This window comes from Manacus vitellinus, unplaced genomic scaffold (assembly GCF_001715985.3).
Source record: "Manacus vitellinus isolate BGI_N305 unplaced genomic scaffold, ASM171598v3 scaffold_10_pilon, whole genome shotgun sequence".
Taxonomy (NCBI): domain Eukaryota; kingdom Metazoa; phylum Chordata; class Aves; order Passeriformes; family Pipridae; genus Manacus; species Manacus vitellinus.
This window is the reverse complement of record NW_021938838.1, coordinates 19,098,041-19,120,238: the sequence shown is the minus strand read 5'-3', so window position 1 is coordinate 19,120,238 and position 22,198 is coordinate 19,098,041. Positions and strand designations below refer to the sequence as shown.

At 41.3% G+C, this 22,198-nt stretch overlaps 1 protein-coding gene across 1 annotated transcript; it reads right to left on the bottom strand.

Annotated features, from left to right (window-relative positions):
- Window positions 1–212: 212 nt before the first annotated feature.
- GPI (glucose-6-phosphate isomerase) lies at window positions 213–18,472 on the bottom strand. The gene is made up of 17 exons (XM_018086425.1): window positions 18,342–18,472; window positions 17,349–17,417; window positions 14,394–14,513; window positions 12,501–12,584; window positions 12,266–12,412; window positions 10,508–10,579; window positions 9,472–9,516; window positions 8,616–8,669; window positions 7,636–7,696; window positions 6,077–6,120; window positions 5,694–5,846; window positions 5,242–5,371; window positions 4,797–4,873; window positions 3,381–3,509; window positions 2,871–2,946; window positions 2,722–2,788; window positions 213–1,252 (listed from the first exon to the last, which is right to left on the bottom strand). The coding sequence occupies exons 1-17, from the start codon at window positions 18,360–18,362 to the stop codon at window positions 1,129–1,131; spliced, it is 1,473 nt and encodes a 490-aa protein (XP_017941914.1). The 5' UTR covers window positions 18,363–18,472; the 3' UTR covers window positions 213–1,128.
- Window positions 18,473–22,198: the final 3,726 nt, after the last annotated feature.

The window sequence follows — 22,198 nt, the reverse complement described above, 5'->3', positions numbered from 1 at the left end:
TCTCTTTCTGAGCTCGCATTTTATGTAGAAAAATTTGCTTGATAGAGCCGATCATAATCCATAAAACAGTATGAAGGTGTTAGTGTGACATATCAGTGAGACTGGAGGGGTCCTGCCAGCAAAGCCGTGCAACAAAGATGGGCAGTGAGTTACCAGCTCAGTGCAGTCAGCATTTGTCGTGAAGGGTTGGGGGCACGAGAATCACAGTTTCCTTTCAATGCTTGTGTCTTACCTTTATTAAAGGTGTTACAGAACAATAGCCAGAGCATGCCAGTCCACGAGCAAAGAGGGGTTAACAGTAGTAAGAGGACAAAAGAGGATAAACAACTTGATGACAAACAGGTTTCTCTATTTTTTGTTGTTGTTGTTGGACAGTGATGCTGATTTAAGAATGTGAAATTGCCCCTCTAGGATACCAAAAATACATTTCTTCCACAAGTGATCCCAACCTTTTGCTTCACAAACTCTGGAAAACTGGTATCAGTCGCTCCAGTTTTCTTCTTTTTTGGATAGCTGTCCACATAGCTTACAGACAACACATGAAAACTCCTACCAAACATCAGTAAACTGTCGTTTTCACAGTAGCTTTCGGAAAAAAAATAAATCTCTATCTTGCTCAAATGCATGAAATGTGTAACCTGAACAACCTACAGCTGTAGATTTGATTGTTTGAACACATTCTAGTTTCCAGCTTACAGCAGAACCAGTCCAAGAGAGAAGAGTTAGTTTACTTGGCTTCAGAGAACCTTACACAGTGAGGGAGGCAAATGTTACTAGGGCTGCACTTTAAGGATAAAGAGTGAAGAAGTTTTACTCATCCATCATACCTTTTATTTTCTAATATCAGTAGGTGATCATCTTTAAGGAACTTGAGGGGCAAGAATTGAGGAATATACCAGCTGCACTTTACAGATTAACAGCCACAAAAATAGAAAGCAACTAGACAATCTCAGGGTTTCACAAAACTAGTTTCCATTTGTAACACTTGACGCAACAAGATTAACTGCAACAAGTGAAGAAGCTACATCTGTAAAGTGCTATTTTTGTTGGAAGTGGCTAAAAAAGCACAACTACAACAGATTTGGGTGTTCCGTGGTGAGATTGGCGATGTCCTCCAAGTATTTCCTTTCAGGCTTTGTGTTTCTTGATGAAGTTGATGAGCCCATTTGTTGAGCTATCATGAGATGTCACTGGAGCATCTGACTCCAGTTCAGGCTCAATTTTCTTGGCAAGTTGTTTTCCAAGCTCAACTCTGCATTTATAAAAGCAGCAGAAGAAAGAAAAACATTAGTGAATTGAAAAGCAGAAGGACATTAGTGCTAACAACTTAGAGTATTTACTATAAGCCATTTACATTAAAAATAGATGCTGGTAAAAGTAATTTCCCAGTGAACACTATGATGCTTTTCCCCTCACAAATTACTGAGAAAGTATTAACTCAGTGCCATTCTTAAACAACTGGAGTTCTCACAGTTGCTTAGCTGAACAAACAGCTCAAATTACAGGATGTCTAAAGAGAAAGTTTTGTTTCTGAAGTTGAGCAGAGTCCTTTCCCCTCAGTATTCACTTGTGTTATGCAGCCTGCCCCAGTGCTCTCTCGCTCCTGTTCACTGCTGACCATGACACTGCTCACCACACCAATTTATGGCACCAAGACAATAAACAGCAGCTGAGTTGCAGGCCTGGAAGCATCCCCAGCACTACAGAGGGCTATCCAGGAGTTACAGCCTCACAGGATAAGAACCTGGGATAGTCCAACTGCTGTAAGAAACTAGGCTGGTCCTACAGTGTCCCCACATTCCATAGTTTTGGATGCCATTCTAGATTTTCAGGTATGGCAGTATAAGCTGTACTTACTCCTATCCCACTCCTGGTTTCAGAGTTTATAGCAGTACAGCTCATACTAGCCAGTCTTCCCTTCTCAGGTTATACTACAGTATTTTAAGGAACATAGCTCTAAGAACACATGTACAAAGGCTACCCTTCAGCCTTTAAGGAGACAGTTTAGTGTAAACTAATATTCTACACCTGTAGAGCAAGTGTGCTCTTCAAAATAAGCCCTCACAGCACAGGCAGGCTGCACCTGAAAAATCTTACCTTTTCCCCAGTCCCTCTACCTAAGCCTTCACATGGTATGTTGTACAGTTCCTATTACTGCAGATTAAAACCAATCTGATTAGCTCCTGATTAAATCTTCCATCGTGAGGAGTTTGTCCATTCCAATGACAAACTCCTCAAAGATGCTGTTGTGCACATGGAGCTCCACAGCCCTCAGTCACAGATGCAGACCTCTGCCAGGAATGTTCTTGTCTCCCCATATAGGAAAACTCAGAGGTGGTCAGTCTTTGGCTAAACAGATGCTATTCAAACTGCCTACGAAATGTTTCTAAAGGTAAAATAACTCTTTTTCACTTTCTATAAGGGAAAATATTCTTCCTATCTAATTCTCAGAGCATGTGTTAAGCCTGCTTGACTACCTTCCTCATTACTGCCCCTTTTCTGCTTCATAGTCCTTAGCTAAAATTGTATCTACAAAGTCACTATGCACGACTGAGTAAGGACACACAGTGACTTATCCCCAGAAAACGTTTTCCCTTAAAACTATCCTATAATAATTTGCTCCAAGTATGACACTTTTTTTATTGTCTTTTCTCTAAGTCAGGATAGATTAAGAAATATCTCAGTCAATAAATATGCAAGTAACAGAACAAGGAAACTTACCCCCACTGGTCATAACTGTTAATATCCCAGACAACTCCTTGAACAAATATCTTGTGCTCATACATGGCTGTAAGCAGAAAGAGATTTATCAATAAACTTGATCAGAAAGTCTTAATAAACATTGGCAGATGAGAGACCTATTTACTCACCAATGATGGCTCCCAGAGTGAAGGGGTTGAGTTTTGTAAACATGATGGAATTGGTTGGTCGATTTCCCTCAAAGACCTTTCAAAACAAGAGTTACATTGTCATCTAATATATTGTAAAACTTATATCACTTATATTTTTCTCCCAGTCCTCACTGAACTATTTGCATTAGCAGTAAACCCAAAGTCCTGAAAGCTCTGAGGACTACCACCTTCAGCCAGAAAATTGTATCACTTCCATGTGTTATTATTACAAACTCAACAGCAAACTTCTCTCTGAGCAGCACTGCTGGCTGCTGTGGGCTACAAGTAGTAAAACAAGGCAATATCCCAGGGGCAGTGCTGAGATAGCTCACCCCTCCTGAGACGTCCCAAAAGGCTCCAGAACAGGGAGTTTTAGCAAAGTGCTCCTTGTACCCGCTCTGAGTGCCCTGCCGAGGTGCCCCCTGTGCCACCCCAGCGCTGCTGCAGTGCCCCCACAGCAGGAGAGCCCACGGGCCAGGGCCCAGGTACCTTGTGGGGAAGGAGCTTCTCCAGAGCCTCCCCGCTCAGCCCGGCCGCCTGCAGCTCCTTCCGAGCCTCCTCCGCAGTCTTCCCTTTCATCAGGGCCTCCGTCTGAGCCAGGAAGTTGGCCAGCAGGATCTAGCAGGTGCACACAAACACAGCTCAGGTTCCCATTCCCTCAGCTGGAATAGTGGTACCTGGTGCTCCACTCCATACCAAGACCCAGTCTGGACTTACAAGTCTTGTTGTTAACACTGCAGCAGTTTTAGCTGCGTGATGCCCAATATTGCTTTTTACTTCAGTGCCAGGAGACTTAATTACTGTTTTAAAGGGCATCCAAAGACAACCAGGACAAGCTTTGCAGAATCCTGCCCCTGCCAAAACCGGCAGCAAATCTCCTACCGAGAGCAGAGGAGCCAGGACCTCACCCAGCCCTTTCACCCAGTATAGTCTATGCTTTTATTCCATGCTATGGAAATCCAGGTGCAAAGATTAGTCACAGCTAACCAACTAAGATGCACTTACTCATCTGTAGGCAGGAAAATCCCCACAGCATCTCACGTACCAATCCCTACCAAGGCAGTACAAGTTTCTAGTTTCCTATTCCCTCTCTAATGTTAGCCTGCAAATTCACGTGCGTTTACACTGAAGATAAACTCTTACTGTATCTACAGTCAAATGAAACCTTTACTCCCCTTCCTTTGCAAAGTCATACTCAAACTTCCACTGTACTAGGTGTTACTTGACCAAAAATTACTATTACAAGTGCCATTCCAATTGTGTAACCTGAAATCATGATGAGACTAAAATTTAGTGAGGAAACATGCTTTTTCTGAAGTATGTATTAAGTGGTAGACCTGGACGTGTTTCCACCTATGGAAGTTCAATAAAATCCTTAGTTCAGTGGAAATCCTTAGTTAGACAATACATTAAACTAAAAATTTTACAGGTTAAAAACATCTTTGTAGAAGCCACCACCCCAACCATGCTATTACACTGATGAATTTTTATCCTAGTAGAGTTTAAGACTTGAAAACTTCCTCAGAGATGTGTCACATCACGTCTGACTTTATTTCTTCCTACTCGGCAAGAATTACACTCCTTGCAACTCCTACAAAGAAGTTTCCCTCCAAATACTTAATTGCTCAACTCTTTCCAGCTTCAGTTGGCCCACAGGACACACCACTGAGCTGCCTCAAGAACTGTGGCTGTAATTTCTTCAAGAACAAACACACCACTGTATTTATTACCTATTACAGATCATATGCAATTATGATTTAGATATTTTCAAATCTATTGTGAATGTTGACAGAGCCCACGTGGAGAGTTTAAAAGGGACATTTAGAAATATTGCACACTGCAATATCAAATAAGCTTCAATGCCTTCAGCCATAAGAAATATGGGTGCCCTGACAAAGAACTTACCTTGTGATGCAAGCCATTCCTGATGGGGTGCTGAGTCTGGACTGGGATCAGAAAATCACAGGGAATCATGCGAGTTCCTGTAAGAAAAGCCAGGTTAATAACCCTGCAACAGGAAAGTCCTAGAAAAATCTTCAATTCTCACCCCATTTACAGAGTTACTGGCAGATTCAGTCACTTCTAAAAGTTCTATAAAAGAGCTTTTTTATTATTAACAGCAGGGGAAAGTAACAACACAGCTCAGTAGTTTCAGCTTTATTTGACCCTCCTTATTGTAGGTAAAACCTGCATCTTGTAGCCTCCAAAAGCCACTAATTAAGAGCCCCACAGCAATGTAAGGTTAGGTAAGAGCCAACCTCCAAACCAGTGCTGGCTCTGCAGACTCCTGCAGCTTTGCAGCCATTCAGAATTTAATTCCAGGATGCAGCACTGCCTGGTGTCAGCTTACCTTGGTGGATGAGCTGGTAAAAAGCATGCTGCCCATTGGTGCCAGGCTCCCCCCACACTATGGGGCCAGTGTTGTAGTCCACACGAGAGCCCTTCTTGGTGATGTACTTGCCATTAGACTCCATGTCACCCTAAAAGAAGGGAAGGCTGGTATCACTCAGTAGCAGAGCAAGTTTCCACACATACTTCAGCTATAATGAACACCACTTCACTAGAGAAATTTTCCAAGTATCAGGGATACAGTTGCTTAATTTATGGACACCAAGGCAATGGAGGTATGTGGAAAACATCTTTAAAGTAACCGAGCAAATAAGCTGATATCAATCTTGGCATCAGTCTGTTCAGGCCATCGAGTACATGAATTTAAGGGACTGCAGTTTTAACCAGCACATGCAGTCAGGTCCTGGAGCCAGGACAGAGGCTCCTCCCCGTGTTCCTCCGGAGCACTCCCACCTGCTGGAAGTAGGCGGCGAAGCGGTGCATGTACTGGTCGTAGGGCAGCAGGGCGTGGGTCTCGCAGCCGTAGCAGTTGATGTACCACACCCCCAGCATGGCCAACAGAACAGGAGCGTTCTTCTCCAGGGGGGCAGTGTGGAAGTGGTTATCCTGCAGGACACAAGGGAAAACTAACACTTCTGATAAAGCAATTGTCACCCCTCCCAACTCTTGTATTGTTTTGATTGTTGCTTTGATGCAGGGAGAGCTTCTCAAGCACTGTTGTTTTAGGAGCACTGAGAGGACCTAAGGAGCTGAACCTTAGAAACCACCCTGCCCTCAGTTACCTTACTAACAACTCTTAAAGAGGAACAAATCTGGAACAGGGATTCCACACTCACCATCCAGTGGGCTCCTGCAAGCAGATTCTCAAAGTTGTCAAAACCTAACAATGAAAAGAGTCAGTTTGTATTTACTATTACAACTCAAACTTGATTTTTCTTATAGAGACAATTGTAAAAGTTTTGATTCCCTGTATGCAGCGAGACTCCCAACTACTAATTGTTGTACTTTTTGTACTTAATTTAAAGGGTACTTTGACTTCTCCTGACATTTGCATTCCCTAAGCCAGGTATTTACTTATGCTTTAAGCCTGGACTTCAGAGCAAGTCCAACTTCATGAAACAGAATTCAAAAAACCTTTGCCTAAAATCCCCATTCAGACAGAATGAACAACTAGAAGGAAAACAGAGGCATTTAATACAGAGCCTGCTTTAAGGCTATATAGTTTTCATCAAGTTTGAACATTTAGTCACTTCATAGCCTCAGTGGGACAGATATCCCCCAAGAAAACAGGGCAAGGCTGGTATTTCAAAACAGGGATTTGCATGTCAGTCTGAGGAGAAACAGCTCTAATAAGATTGTCAAAGAAAAAGGCTCCCCCCCTTCCCTTCCCTGTTCTCTCAACAATTCACCTGAGTTTTCTCTGCTTTATAATTAGGGTATTTAAACCTCTATTTGCTTTCATTCAGGAATAGTTTAACTAACTTTAGCTTCCTTTCCTGCAGAGACAGAAACCCTGATTCTTTTGTAGGAATTAGGTGAAGTGTTTGGCAATCAAAGCAGCAGCTCTACCTATGGTCAGAAGGCAGCTGTGGGAGATGAAGGGTCTAAGGAAGAAGTGCAGATAGACCAGCATGTCAGCAGTCAGCACCAAATCTGTCTGACAGCAGCAATGAACAGTTATTGCAGACAAAACAGTCAGTGCCTGACTGGTTTATTTTACTCTTATCATAAGTTTTTCTACACATGACAACTCCTATTCATATAATTCCAAAACCACCAAACCCACTGTTATTTCTTTTAACCCCAGTCAAAGGGAATTCTAGCTTTTTTTAGAAAAACAAATGACATTATAGTTTCAGGCTTAAAATATTTGAAAGCAGTGACGAGGGAACAAATGTAATCACCAGGCTCTATAGCCAGGATGAGCAAGTACTGGAACACAAGGAATTAGTGGGAGGAGGAGATAGTTAACAATACTGAACACAGCTCATATGCAGAACTGGAGACACAGGATTTTGGTGTTTAGTGGGTGTATATTCACAGGTACTAAACACCCCACTCCAAGCTCAGGAATGGCAGTTGCAAGGTCTGATTTTCACCACTGACAGGGCTTTACACAGATCAGTCACTTTGGGCTATGCAGGGGACTAAAGAGATGCTATTTGATTATCTGTACCCAAATATGGGTGCTTTCCAAAGCTGCATTTGCAGTACTAAAATACTGACATTTCCATTGCATTACAGACTTTTTTAGCACAACTACTCAGAGTAGGTTGGGTAAATAATATTCACCCCAAACCTGATCCACAATCCACTATTATTAAAGCATTCCACAGTTATATTCCTGAAGCAAACAGACTAATTCCTGGCAAGGTGAGCTCCCAGGAGTACCTACCAATATGCAGGGCAATGGAGAGACCAATGGCAGACCACAGAGAGTAGCGGCCACCAACCCACTGCAAACAAGAGACTGGTTTAGATGGACAAGTGCAAAGCTTTGACATTCAAACTTATTCAAACTATTACAAAACAGCAACATGTGTTTAGATATCAGCAAAAATCCATATTCTTTCTGGTTACAGTTAACTACACGTTATATGGCACAGTCAAGGGAACCTGCACCTCACGGTAGCCCCCTAAGGTTACCCCTTGGGTATGCATTTTTTGAAAGTCTGAAGTTATCCTACTTGTCCAGTTTATATCATATGTGTTGAGCCAGATCCCTTGATTCTGGTTCACGTCCAAATCCTAAGTTTGCAGCTTGTATTAACTGCTTTCATAATATCCCCCTTCTCTAGGTAAAGCCTGCTTCAGCAAGACTCTGAGCCTAGTTGGGGAAAGGTAACACTTAGGACACTTCCAGACAGCACCTTTAAAACCCACTTTGTCAGGAAAACCAACTTGTTTCTAACTAAGTATAATGACAAGACTAAGGGCAGTACACTCTCAAGATGCATCTGCTACAAAATACCAAAGTAGGCTCCCATTTCTGATGTCTGACCTTTATAGGCCTAGCTTATACACTGCACACACCAACAGTCAAATGTCACAGCTTATAATAACTGCTTGCATGGAGGAATAAGCCAAGACTTGGAGCTCCTGTTACTTCACAGCTGACTGGACAGCCAAGAACACAGAAGGCTCCTCTGCCGACCTCTGACCGCAGGATTTTAATGTCACAGCCAAGAGTTTTGCTTGCCTGACACGTTCCCAATTTGCCTTTCGTTAAAGTTTTCAGGTGTTTCAGTGCACTGAATACAACTACTATAATTTAGGTGCTTTGGCAGTTTCCAGACATCTAGTTGGAATCACTTTACCTGCTTCAGAAAATGCTAACAGTTAACATCTATCACATAACATTAGACATTTACTTACATCCCAAAACTCAAACATGTTCTCTGGGTCAATTCCAAAGTCTTTAACTTTAGGCTAAAACAAAAAAGCCAAAAAAGCATGTAAGAACACCGTAAGTAAAACCAACAGTATTAAAAAGCTTTATATGCAGCAAACAAACACAAGTTGGGTACCTATGAAATACATAATTCCACAACTACATCCTCTATTTTAAAAAGTGCATAGCATCTATCACAAAAATCTACCTTCATTTGCAGAGATATCTATCATTATTCACTATTAAAAATCAATGACATACATTCATTTTCTGATGAATATAAGTGGCCATATAGTTCAGAGTTGGACTGACATTCACTTTACAACCAACAGAACCCTAATGGAAGGAATGAATTTCCCATCACAGCACCTGACAGCCTGCCAGTGATGGCACAGTTCTTCCCTAATTGACCTCTCCACTTCATACATTTGCATAGAACACCACATCAGGGTACATCATGTTCATCAGGAGCACTATTCAAACTACCTGTGCCACTTCAGCCTTCCCTTGGAGTTTAGACTAATATTTGTTTACATAACTGCAGTCACACATACTTAAGCAATTACATGTAACACTCATTAATAACAAGTCATTTCAAGTATAAAAGCTCTTGATTTCAGATTTAAAGCTCTAGCAGAAAAAGCACACATTCATTCTATAATGGAAGTTCAATGTTCTAGAAGTGTTTCAGTTACTTTCAGTAGAGAAAAGGCTTCCTCTCAAGAGGAATGCTAAAATTTGGTATTCAAGTATCTTAAAAGATAGCCTTCCTTACTATATTATCAAGTGAGGCCATCTCAAAGGTACATAGAAAAAATAAACTTGAGTGGTTATACTTACAGCATTGGTAGACAAGGCAACGAAATGCTTGGCCACAGCTGAAGGCTTAATAAAGATAAAAATATAGTTAGATCTAAAATACTAATTATTTTAATTTCTGGTTATAAAGCTGATCTGCTACCGTTTACACAGAATACTGTTGATTATCACCAGGTTTTTTGTGTTACAAACTTGCAATCACGTAGCTCACATTGACTGTGGGATTTGGCAGCATGCCCAAAGATCCCATTGCCATCAGTCCCTCTGGAGAGCAGCACACCAGTTCCCCCAGAGCAGTTATCAGCTGGACACCACCACCAGCACTTCACAGCACATGGAGCTGGCTGCACAGGCACAACCCTTCCAGCCAGGGTCAAACGATCAACTGGAACTCCTGATAAACCTCAAGCTCCAGATTTAGACTTTGGTCTTTCAGTTCTGGTGAACAAAGTTGTCTGCAACAGTAGTGTAATGAGGAATTTCAAAGCCCAGCTTTCAAACTAAGTACAGCTACCCTGACTGAACAGGTTAAAGACTATCTTAATTACCTGAAGGGGCAGTATCTGCTTTTTTCCTTGTAAGAGTTAGAAATAGGAGAGCATGAGCCAAATACAAGGTTTCTATTCATAGCACAGCCATCTGCCACAGAAATGTCAGAGTATCACTCCAACCATAGCTTCATTTCTAGTTTTCAAGGATTTGCCAGGAATTAAAAGGTAATGCCACAGACACTGTATTCCTGGATTTTCATATATCAGTAGTTGTACCACAGTACTGGCCAGCTCCAAGGCAAACACTGCACTCTATTACTTAGCAGGGAGGATTTGGGGGAACAATGCATGACAACCATTTATAATGAAAAACTAGTGAGTTTATCACTTTGATTGGACAAACAGTGTGTCACCAACAAAGCACTGAAGTGATCTAAGTACAGCATCTGCTGAGCTTATGTTTGGGCAGTCACTGGCTCTGCTCCAAAGCACACAGAAGGAGCAGGGAGGAGCCACACAACCCAAAGCTGCTGCATTGTCAGGTGCCCCCAAACAGCCCCACTTACATCTTTAGCAGCTTGCAGGAACCACTCTTTGGCCGTCTCTGCGTTGGTGATGGTCTCTTGGGTGGTGAAAGTCTGCACAGCAAAAACAAGGAGATGAGTAAAACACTTCTTAAAACAAACAACTTCAGGTTGCTAAAGCATCAGATGTTCCAGACAACCAGAGCCAGACGTGCTAGCACACAGCTGCTGCCAGACTGCACAAAAAAGCAAACTCTTTAACCCAGTGAACACCAGTGCTGCTAGATTTACCCACCTAGTTTTAAACTAGCATGTATCTGGAATTGGAACAACTATTCCCGATTTCCTACCTTCCCACCCCTCTAACTCTTCTGCAAAACTTTGAGACTAAGTTTTCTACTTTAGTCTTTTACTAAAAACAAACTTTTACCACTCAACTAAAAAGGAACTAATTAAGCATCAAAATGGGATAACCCAGTTGGACTGTCCTCTTGTCTTCAATTCCTACTTTTTCATGGAGGAACACTCATTTCTGCTAAGATTCTATCCATAATTTTGTTTTGCTGACTAGAGGAAAACATTTTCCTGCTTCATGAAGTGTGCACAGAAGTTCAGTCATGCAGTTTTGCAAATATCTACAACCATTCTGATTTACTCAGCCATCAAAATTTAGCTTTAAGGGTGAACACTAGATTCAACCTACTCTCATCCATCTCCAGAAATATTTCATTATGAAACACAAGCCTGTTATGGAAAAAAAATGCCATTCATCCTCTTCCAAATGTATCCAATTATCTAACTACAGTCTGGCAAACAGAAACTGAAGTGTTACTCTTTCAATCTGGCAGTTTTCTAAGCCTTTGAACCGTGATCCCTGGACTCAATTATTGCAAGTAACCATTAGTATTACTTTGTGCAGTTTCCTTGTTATTCCATAAGTTGCTGCTCAGCTGCAGCATTGCCAAGATTAGATAATGAGCACCGAGGCCAGCACTGCACATGTTCATTTGCTGCAGATTGTCTTCAACAGCAGAAAGGTTCTACTGTGCTTTACAAATGAAGGCAACCCAAGTTACATAACTCCAGAGTTTGCCTCCATCCCTTCCCTCTGCTCAGACAGAATCATTCCTCAGAGGAAGATGGAACTGCCAGTTATGGTTACAGAGTCAGTTATTAGCAAGGCAAGACTTAAAGGCAGCTATTCAGTCTGTAATCAGAAATAAGTGTCACCTTAAAGAGGTAAAGACAGTCTGCTGGTACTTTCTAAGTAAAGCAGCTTAGTATTTATAGTGCTCAAGGAACTTGCCATTTAAGTGATTTAGGTGAAGGTATTTTGTTACTATCCTAAAACAAAATGGAGAGTCTTAAACTACATGCAATCCACTAATGCAAAAAGTCAGAACACTTAACATACAAGACCTTTAGGAATGAGACAAGATCTGGAATTTCAAAGAAATAACTACATAGGATCCTACACTCCACCCACAGAGAAGCACAAACAAACTGTTGTGAATAAAACTTAAACTTGCATTGATTGAGAAATACACCCCAGACAACCTGAAATTGCTCATGTATCTGGTTTAGGTTAAGTAATTTTCAGCTCTTGATTTATGAATCCCCCAGTATTTCAGTGGCAACATAAGCCTGGACTGCAAGTTTAGAATGAATCCCAACAGGCCCATTTAGAAATAATCCCTGTTAGAAGTCCCTGATCTAGATCTCCCTGTGGACAGACTTCTGTTCTGATTGAATTCTTCACAGGTAGAGCAAGTCACAGCCCAGTGCTTGTATCAGACATACCTTTGATGCAATGATGAAGAGAGTGGTGTCTGGTTTGAGCTCAGCCAGGGTTTTGGCTATATGAGTCCCATCAATGTTGGATACAAACCAGACACGAGGGCCTCCCTTGGAATAGGGTTTCAGGGCTTCAGTTACCATCAGAGGACCCTGGACAGAAGCCACAGTCAGATGTTATTGTCACTGCAGGCACATACCCACACAAAGACGTGCAGGGGCACAGAAGTCAGGAGCTCACCAAGTCAGAGCCACCGATGCCAACGTTGACCACGTCAGTGATTGTCTTCCCAGAGTAGCCCTTCCACTCCCCACTGCGGACTCTCTGTGCAGGAAACATTGCAAGGAGATGTCACACTCACACTAAAGCCAGTGAGTCTAGCCCTGGCAACAGGCTGTGTTTGCAGGCATTGCTGTAGGAAGTCTCCCAAGACAACTTTCAGGCTTCTGGACCTTCAGGCCTCCACTCAGAGCTATCTTCTTGGGCAGACATTTGCTTATGTCTGAGATTACACTTCACTAAGTGCTGCAAGTCTAATACACATTTAAAAACACACTGCAAGATCAAACTCTCCTCCTGGGTGGACTGCTGTAGCATTTAGTGTTGGCAAAGGCAAGAGAAATATAGATAAAAATGAAAAGACCTTGGGAATTACACTATTTGCAACAAAGATTTGAACCTGAAGCAGTTCTTTAAGTGTCTTTTATTAGAATCGACTTCACTAACTAAACTGGAAGACACCAATATTAATAAAACCACTGAAATAGAGATTTACTGGCAAATCAAACATTCAAAAAGTTTTTCTACTGCATGTATGCTTTGCAGTAGGATTTATTTCTGGGTTGCACCTTCACAGCACACAGTACAAGTTTCTGCTCTATTCTTGTTCTTCAAGATTCACTGAGAGTTCTAAAACAAAATTACAACCATTAAGTAGCAAACTCTGCACTGAATTTTGCCCATCTATCACCTCTGCATTAAATTCTTTCCAAACACAGAAGTGATCTTTCTAGCATAATAAATCCTTCTAAGTAAACTCCCCAATTCTAAAGCAATTTTTCTACAAAGCACTTAGTTACACTGAGAGTTGCTCTTCTTCCCTACAGATGTTTAAGCTTTTCATTTTTCCAAAGAGAAAAACCATTTTTAATATACACAGTCCTGTACCCTGTAGATGATGTTGCCACAGTCTTAAAACCCCACCTGTTAAGTCAGTCATCTGAAACAAGCATCTTTGTTAATATTTTCAAGGAAACTGCTTACCATGATTTTTATTTTGCAGAGAAGATACTCCTGCATGGAAAGTGATATTCACAGGCTGTGGTGACTGACACCATCGAGCAATCAAGAGGGTGGCACCAGGGAAAACTCTTGTTTTGCACTACCAAAACCTTAACCAGCTAAAAGCTCTACAGGGGCAGAACCAGTGAATTTCTACAGCCATTCAATCCTCTGGGTATTTGAAGAAACCACCAAATTCAGACCAATTAGTGGCAGTTATTGTGGTTTAGGAACTGGACATAATCCAGGCTCATTTTGCATAGGTTAAAGGTTGGTCACTACCACCTGGGTAAGACCCACAACAGCAACCAAGCAGGTCCAGGTCCTCCAGCCATGTTTAAAATAAATTAAAACTATTCAAGGAGCTTCTACTGCAAATAAAATAGAATCACAAAGGAATTGGACCTAAAAGCAGAAGATCTTTAAGAAACTATGTAAATAGAGTACAATCAAATTGCAACTGAGCTGGGAGCCTCTACCTCTCTCCTGATCTTACACAAATGTTAAGAGGCAGTTTCTACTTGAAGTAGTTGAAAAATTAGCAATAAATAAAGAGACATTTGAATGGCACTTAATGATTTACAAGGCTTCCAAAGTAAACACAAGATTACTGCTGAAAGAGCAAGATCTAGAAAGCCCATTAAAGAAAAAATGAGCTGGCAACAGAGAGAGAAGAGTAAATCAATAAAACCAGCTCCAACTCCACTCCTGAGCCAGAACTATTGTAAACCTCAAACAAGAGGCCAACAACTCATGTGAACCAGTCTACAGTCAGTGCTTCACAACACACCTGTAAGAACCTGGCTGGATATGGAACAAAGATGACAAATAAGCTATGGTGGTACTTCATACCTGGCAGAAGTGTTTCATCTTGTCCAGCACTTTGTTTACTTCTGGAACAACATCCTTCCCATCCACAAGTATTGCTCTGTTGGAGCGATTCCTCAGAGCAATGTGAAGCACAGCTCGGTTCTGAAACAAGGGAAAACAAGATGAAGCTGCTTCCAAGTTCTACCCAGAGGCCTCAGCTGCCTCATCCAGAGGGCAGTATGATCTCCAAGACTTCAAAATCCTTTAGATTAACCGGGATTAGCAGGGCAGTGTTTTCAGTGTGTGTACATACACACATCACCAGCTACCTGAATCACCCTCTCACTTCACACAGTCAGTGCACAGGGCTCACAACAGCACAGAATATGCAAAGCAATAGTTTACTTGGAAAAAACAAAACCTCAAAATCCCCTAAAAGCATTTAGAAATTGAGGTTCAGAATTCAGCAATAGTCAGTACTCAGTGATCTTTATCTTGGCATGCTTAAGATGGACAAGAATGAAACTGCTTCTTAATGATGACAATACTAAAAAATCTATTATAACAAGCAGCCAAAGTTATTCTCTCTGGCACTTTCTCAATTATCCTGAGTAATCCATTTCACATAGGAAAGGACAAATAATTTAAACATTTGACAAAGAAGGATACAATAGCCACATTGATCTATCCACTGCCCACAAGTAAATGTTGCCTGAATATTTGCACACCAGATAAGTAGGTGGTAGTTGTGTTATGAGAAAAAAAACCTTAGCATGCACTGCATTATGTTAATTCTCCACAGTTGCACACAAGTCAAAGCACTGAAACCAGGCCTGTGGTTTGCCTGTTGAAGAGCTTAACAGCTTTAATCCAGAATGAAGGAGTTAGTCAATACTAATGAACAAATTAAAAAATTAGTCTGCTCTACCTCATTGTTCCTCACTACAATGAGAGGCATTGTAAAACAAAGACAACACAGACAATATGAACTGCCAAGTTATGATTTAAATACCAAATGCTAACTCAAAAATCATTGAGTTTGTGGTTATTGACTTGCAATACGAAAAGCCTCTTTCACTTGCTAATTAAAGTGCACCCACTTAAATTTGGGGTGAACAGAGGCAATTTTTTTGCAGCACTCAGCCATGCAACAGTATTTGGTAAATACTGCTCACTACCAGGCTTGAAGGATGCTTTGTCTTAACTCAGAGGAGTCAGATTTGACCTGATACCTACTGCTAAGCAGAGTGTTTCCCAAATATCATGCAGGTTGTGAAGACTGTCCCCATGAGGAGTGGTCAGATGAGTGACCTTGTAAAGCACTTCCTTTGTGCCATATCAAGCTGCAAGTTTTAACTCATCTGGGACAAACACCTGGCAATGCCACACTTGGGTGCACTATAAAGAACTTCCACATCAGCACACACCATACAGCCAATGCCTGCAGCACCAAACACAGACAAGTCTGAATACTTAAGACAAAAATCTAAAAAATGTTCTAAATCAGATCAAGAGTAGTGGACAAGTCAGTTCTTGCCATTAAGCAGCTCCCTTATATCTTATTGCTTTTGGTTTGGTCCCACTGTTTGACAGATGCTGTTTAGTGTCTCACCACAATTTCACATTGTCCATAATCCTATTACAGAGCCAAACCAGCTTGATTGGATTTTCTATATAAACAGAAAAAAATTCAAACCTAAGTCAACTTCTGACTTGGAAAGAAACACCCTGATAAGAAAACAGAAGTTACTAGACTCATTATGCAGGAAGTTGATACATTAAGTGCTATCAAGACAGCAGCAGAATAGGGAGGCAGCAGCAGAAGCCAAATGCAACAGTTTACTACTGTGTTTAAGTGCTTTCTGGGAAAATCATATCCTTCTGAGCAGATTTCAGCTGCTCTCACATAGCCAATGACAAGAACTCCACAATGTACAGTCAGAGCTGGGCTAACCCTGTCATAATTTGTGTTACACGAGGCTGGCAAAGGGCAATATCTGAGAAAACCCTCCTGAGAGATTTGACATTTCTCACCCTCTTTCCCTACTTCCTTTTCCCACTTTTTTCATTAGTTACACCTGTAAATTGAAGGCATTAATACAGAAGGAAGAGGAACCATTTCTCCCGTGAAACTTTATCTGTTTCTGACTGTGTCTTTTAACAAACATGAATCATTTACTAACAATACAATGTCCAACTGCTGAGTTACTTTAAGCAAACAGCTTGTGCAACAGCTAAAGCAGTTAATAGCCAAGTCAAAGGAAACACTGATTTCTGTGAGTTTGCCTCAAACATACTAAATAGCCTTTAATTTTTTAAGGTAGATTAATAAAACCCACCATACTGTTGAGTTTCTAGTTTTCATCCTATTTTTTATATTAGAAAAAAAGTACAGTTGGCTTTCTGTATGTTTCAGTGAAGATTTAACCACAACTACAACCTTCAGGCCTCCAAAAAGAGGAAGGTACTCATCCTCTTACTGAAACACAATGGCTAAATTTCCCAAGATTGTTTATAGTCTTGACTGCTAAATGTACCCAAAGCCAAGCAGCACCACAGCCCAAAGCAGAGTCTTACACAATCCTCACCCACACCCTGTAGGCCCCTCACTGAGCTTTATGAACACTGACATTAGGCAAAAGCATGTAAGGGATACCTGGAATGCAATACTCTGCTCCATGCCCTTTGCAAGATCTAACTCATCTTCCTCTCTACAAAAGAGGGAAGAGAAGAAAAAAAATACCACCAAAATCTCTAAAAATTTAAGGTATGTATTGAAGGACTGAGCAGCATTATTCACACACATTTTCTTCTGTTTTTTAGTAAGAGCTGTAAAAATTTCTCCCATAAGTAGTGCAGCAAACATTACAGCCACTCAGCATTTCGAAGGAGCAGTTAAAGTAAGTTTTTTCAAGACTTTGCTCACACAGATGCATGACCATCCATAATTCACAGGCACAACTAGAGGGGAAAGACCCCGGACAGAAATAGCTTTACCTCAGTGAAGTTGATCTTCTCCCCGCTGAACATGCGCTCCCTGGCACCTTCCACACCCCTTGACTTGGCCTGGGAAATGCAGGTACAGATTCCTCTTAAAAACAGCAGGAAGTCAACATGCACTGCTAGTCCTGCTACATCAAAGACTATGAACATTTAACACAAGACTAAAACAAAAAGTACATTAGATTAAAAGACCCACTAGAATCTAGATAAAAGAACTGACTCTCCCATTTTAAAGCAAGTATTTTTATGCTGTTTGTCTCCTCAAGAGGTTACAGAGTAACATGTGCTGAAAGACCAAGATGCAATGAATTCATATTAATTCCTCAGTTTCATGTTGTCTCGCTGCCACAGGATTCATTAATGATTCTTTGCACCAGCTTAGAGTTTATTTTTTTTAAACTGAAGAGCAGCAACAGTAATTTTGCTATGGTTACTTTGCTAATTCTTCCCTTTTTAAAAATCTGAGTCCTATATATTTAAGCCTTTGGCTGAATCAACACTTAAAGAAGGAAGGGTTGTAAATGTGGACACCCTGCTAAATTGAAATTAGTGATACAAACTTCTTTCTTAAAATAGATCCAACTGCAAATGAATCTCAAAAGTAAGACTGCATGACATATGAAATATCGTTTCAATGGCAGGTATAGAAGCCATGGCCTTCTCTTGCAATTTTATAGGAATCTCTTCTTTTACTGCAGATCTCAATAACAGAGCTATATGCCAGCTGGAATTTATACTGACAAACATCTGTTCAGAGAGCACAAGGAACAGCTCTGCACATTGAAAAATGGCCTTGTAACTTGGGGCTAGGTGACAATGCAAGAATCTGAACAGCACCAAGATTTGTACACAGATGCCTTTTAACTCCCACAGTCTCTCAGAGCCAGAGCTAATGAACATAAGCAATGCAAGAACAGTGAGCTGCAGGCAGAACTTCAATTTTCTAAAAAGCTATTTGGTTTATTAATGCAACATTTAAATAGTTACCAGTTCCATCAGCATTTTCATCACGTCTTCTGTAACGAGGTTCTTGGAGTAATCCAGTAAGATATCCCCATGGTCAGTGTTCAGAGTCAAGCTGTCAAAACCAACAGGCTGTTTAATTGCACCTTCCTGAACAGGGCTCCTCTACATATTACACAACAACGGGAACCCTAATTACACTGAGTTAGTAAAGATGATGTAAGTGACCAATCTGCCCAACAAGTTTCAAAAAATGACTTACCAGTGTGTTCTTTTTATTGAAGACCATGTTTTTCAACACGCTGAATTAGTGTCCACTTTCTGCTTGTGAAAATCCACATACAATGAAGTCTATTTGATGCGTAGTTGGACAATCACATTCTGTTCTCACTGAGCCACCAGCATTCCCCAGCAATAATTAGCTTTTTCCTAATGTATCATCAGTAAGGAGCTTATCACTATCTTCTGCTGCTGAAAAATTAACCTGTCTTCCTACACATCCTTTTAAAAATACAGTCAGTCATTCTTTCATACAGACTTGAGACAGCCTAATTTAAAAATCTATACAACTTAATGTACAGAAACATTCTGTCTACTATGCAGAATTAAACCCCATTTGCACATGGTTTAGTCTCACAGTCCTCACTGACCCAGTGGAAGTCTCCAAATTACTCAATTAATCATCTGCAAGCTACAGCCTAAAAGTTTAGAATACAAGCACATATATATATATAAATATATATATCATTTCTGAAATGAAACACAGAACTGGCAGTCCAGTAGAAACCAAGTGAGCCTGTCTGTATTTGTATCCTTGTGTCTGTGTGAGTTCTACAGTTCCTCTAGTCCTTTACCACACTGGGTTTTTACCCATTTCTGCTTTGCCCTATTTTCCAACCAAATTTATTCTAACGGAGGAACTGAGTTCAGTCACTAACTCAGCCTTCTATAAAAGCACATCTTGCTCTCCCTGTTGCTCACACACTCCCCACAGGAGATTGCAGCCATCTCGAGTCTCAGTGTTTCTGCCTTGCTCATTGTCTCCCCTGCTTTTTCTTTCTCAATACCTGAGCACAGAAACATGCACTGTTATTTTAGTCACCACTAAAGAGCCTTCCCAGGGACAAGCCATGGCACAGTTGTTATTCCAAGCATACATAACGTGACACAGCAGGCAAGACTCTGCAGAGGAAGGATGGAGCTGAACTGAGTTACAGGAATTACAGCAAGGCCTAAACATTTTGGTGGTTTCATTAACTTCAGAAAAAGTACAGTAACATCTTTTTTGGTCTTCAAATACAGGAGGCACTAATTAAGGGAAGGAAGGTCTCTTCAAGCACAGTCTTAGAGCCGTGTTTCTTTTATAAGCAAGAACACAGGCAAGCAGGGAAAACCAGTATCAGTGCTGTTAATCACCTTCTCTTCAGTGGGCTGCAAACAGTAATCCTGAAATCCAGACCATCCAGCACAAGGATACCTGGAATATGGCTGGCTAAGGGAAGGACTGTGACTTCTCACTTGCCAAAACTGCCATTCATTGATACAGTACAGAGGAAAAATAAGAACGAGTCTTCAAAATCTGATGCAATTTATTTACAGACTCATCTCAGACTTGAACACATTTCACTGATGATACAGCAAGGCCATTAGTATAATAACATTTCTTCTGTTTAGAGAAGTAGAACTCCTAAAATTCTCCTTCTATATTAAACTGTAGATGATAGTCTCTCCCACTGTTCTACTCCCCAAAGAAAAGATCAAGATTTCACATTTGTTTACCTGACATATCTTACATCTACAATTCATTATTTTACTTGTATGAATTAAAAAAAAAAATACTCAATCTCACTAGACCTAGAAGGCAAAATATCCCATGAAGTTGTGGCTGGATTCAAGTCACTGCTCGTTTGAAGCAGCTGCAGAAAGGTGCCACCCAAGACATTTCCTGCAAAAACAAAGCAACAGCGACCAGACTGAGCTTCCCACGCACCAGGTGGAACACACAGCCCCCAGTGTAATCCCCTGCTAAGCCCTTACACCAAGGGATCCACCCTTTATGTCTATGTGGAGCAGCTCAGCCGTGTTCTCTGCCCAACTGTGCCCTCTGCACTGCAGCAGCTCAGGGCAGTGCTGCCCAGGGGGACACGAGCCCTGGCACGTAAGCCACGGCCACCCTGCAGTGCTGCAGCCCCTCAGCAGCAGCTCACCCACAGCACCTCGGGGATTTTATCTCCCACCACGTTTTCCATTTAGATTGGAGGCTCCTTCTGATCCTTCATAATGGACAAGCCAACCAGCAGGAGTGCAATTCCAATGTAATTCCTTTATACCTTGCAATAGTTATTTGCATCAGCACTACCTTAATCAGCACCCAGGTCTCTATTACCTGCTGAGTTTTATGATGGCTGCATCATATCACTTCTAACCCCTTCAAAACTAGTAGTTTCCAGTGAACAACCCATGTTGTTAAGACCCCCTGTTCCTACCAGACCATACCTTACCACCTTGGGTAGCAAAGAAAGCCAAAGATTTATCTTACAGGTGTGACTACACTCCTAATCAGGAAAATACGATATACGAGTTGTGAGGTAGAAAAAAGGACAAAAGGATCTTCTACCTAAATTCTGCAGGACGCTATCAGTGAGTGTAGGGTTCTTACAATAACATTACATAGATACCTATGCTCAAAGATACAATATTCAGATTAAAAGTTATTCACACTGGTCTGAAATTCCTCCAGAACCAGTATCAGGAAGCCCTTTCACATGGGTCTAAGTTTCTCTTTTCCTTCTAAAGGAAGAGAGACAGTCAGTGATTTTATGATAATACCTACAGAGCTGACAGATATATTCATAAAGCTTAATTGCACATGAGGAGAGAGGTGCAAACTGCAGAGGATCAAAACCTCCAGGCTACTTGGGTTTTGAAGAGATGTTAACTACCCTCATCCTGCTGGGCTGGCTCAGAGTGGCCATCAGTACACAAGCAAACCTGTCCAACACAGGCCATCAGCTCTGCAACTGTACTTTGCTATAAGACAGTTCTCCTAGTCTAGAACACGGAGGTTTATCAGGAAACAGGACTGAAATAATTACAAGAAAGGATTACAAGAGATGACATAAACCTTTAACACTTGAACTGTTTCCTCTACTTACGGGAAGTACAAAAGGACATGGATTTGGGCAGCTATTTGAAATAGATAACTCTGGTAAAGAACATTTCACCAAGACAACCCTGGAGAAAAGGAAAAACTGAAACCAGAACTAGCTCTATTAGTGAAGAGTTGGTAGATTTGTATAAGATAATACTGACAAATTTCTTCAACAACATGAGAAGTTGTAACATCATCACTGTTAGAAGAGCCAGGTGAAGCCAATACTCCAAAAATTTAGCATACCTTTTCCATCAATGCAAAGGACATCTTAGCTCTTGTATATTCCTTTTCCATCAATGCAAAGGACATCTTAGCTCTTGTATATTGGTATGCAGGACTTCACATGCACTGTTTAATTACAATTTAAGTACTTTCTAAGGAGACCAAAAGGGGGGAAAAAAATCACTTCACTTAGGACACTAATGAAAAGCCTGATGCGTGCAACAAGTCTTAGCGCAGCACTTAAGAACGGCGGGTCATTTTATCACCCAGGCTCACTTTAAAATTCAAGTCTGGGATGCACCTACACAGCATTACACTTCATGTGGCTGCCCTGGTGGCACAGCGTGACCGCACACGTGCCCGCTCAGCACGGCCCCGGCGCACACGGCGAGCGCCACTCCACACGATGAAGGCGCTGAACGTTATCACGATGCTCCCACTTGTTACTCCCTCCTCCATCGCCGCCCAGCGCTCCTCTGTACGGAGGATGGCGGAGGGCTGCCCC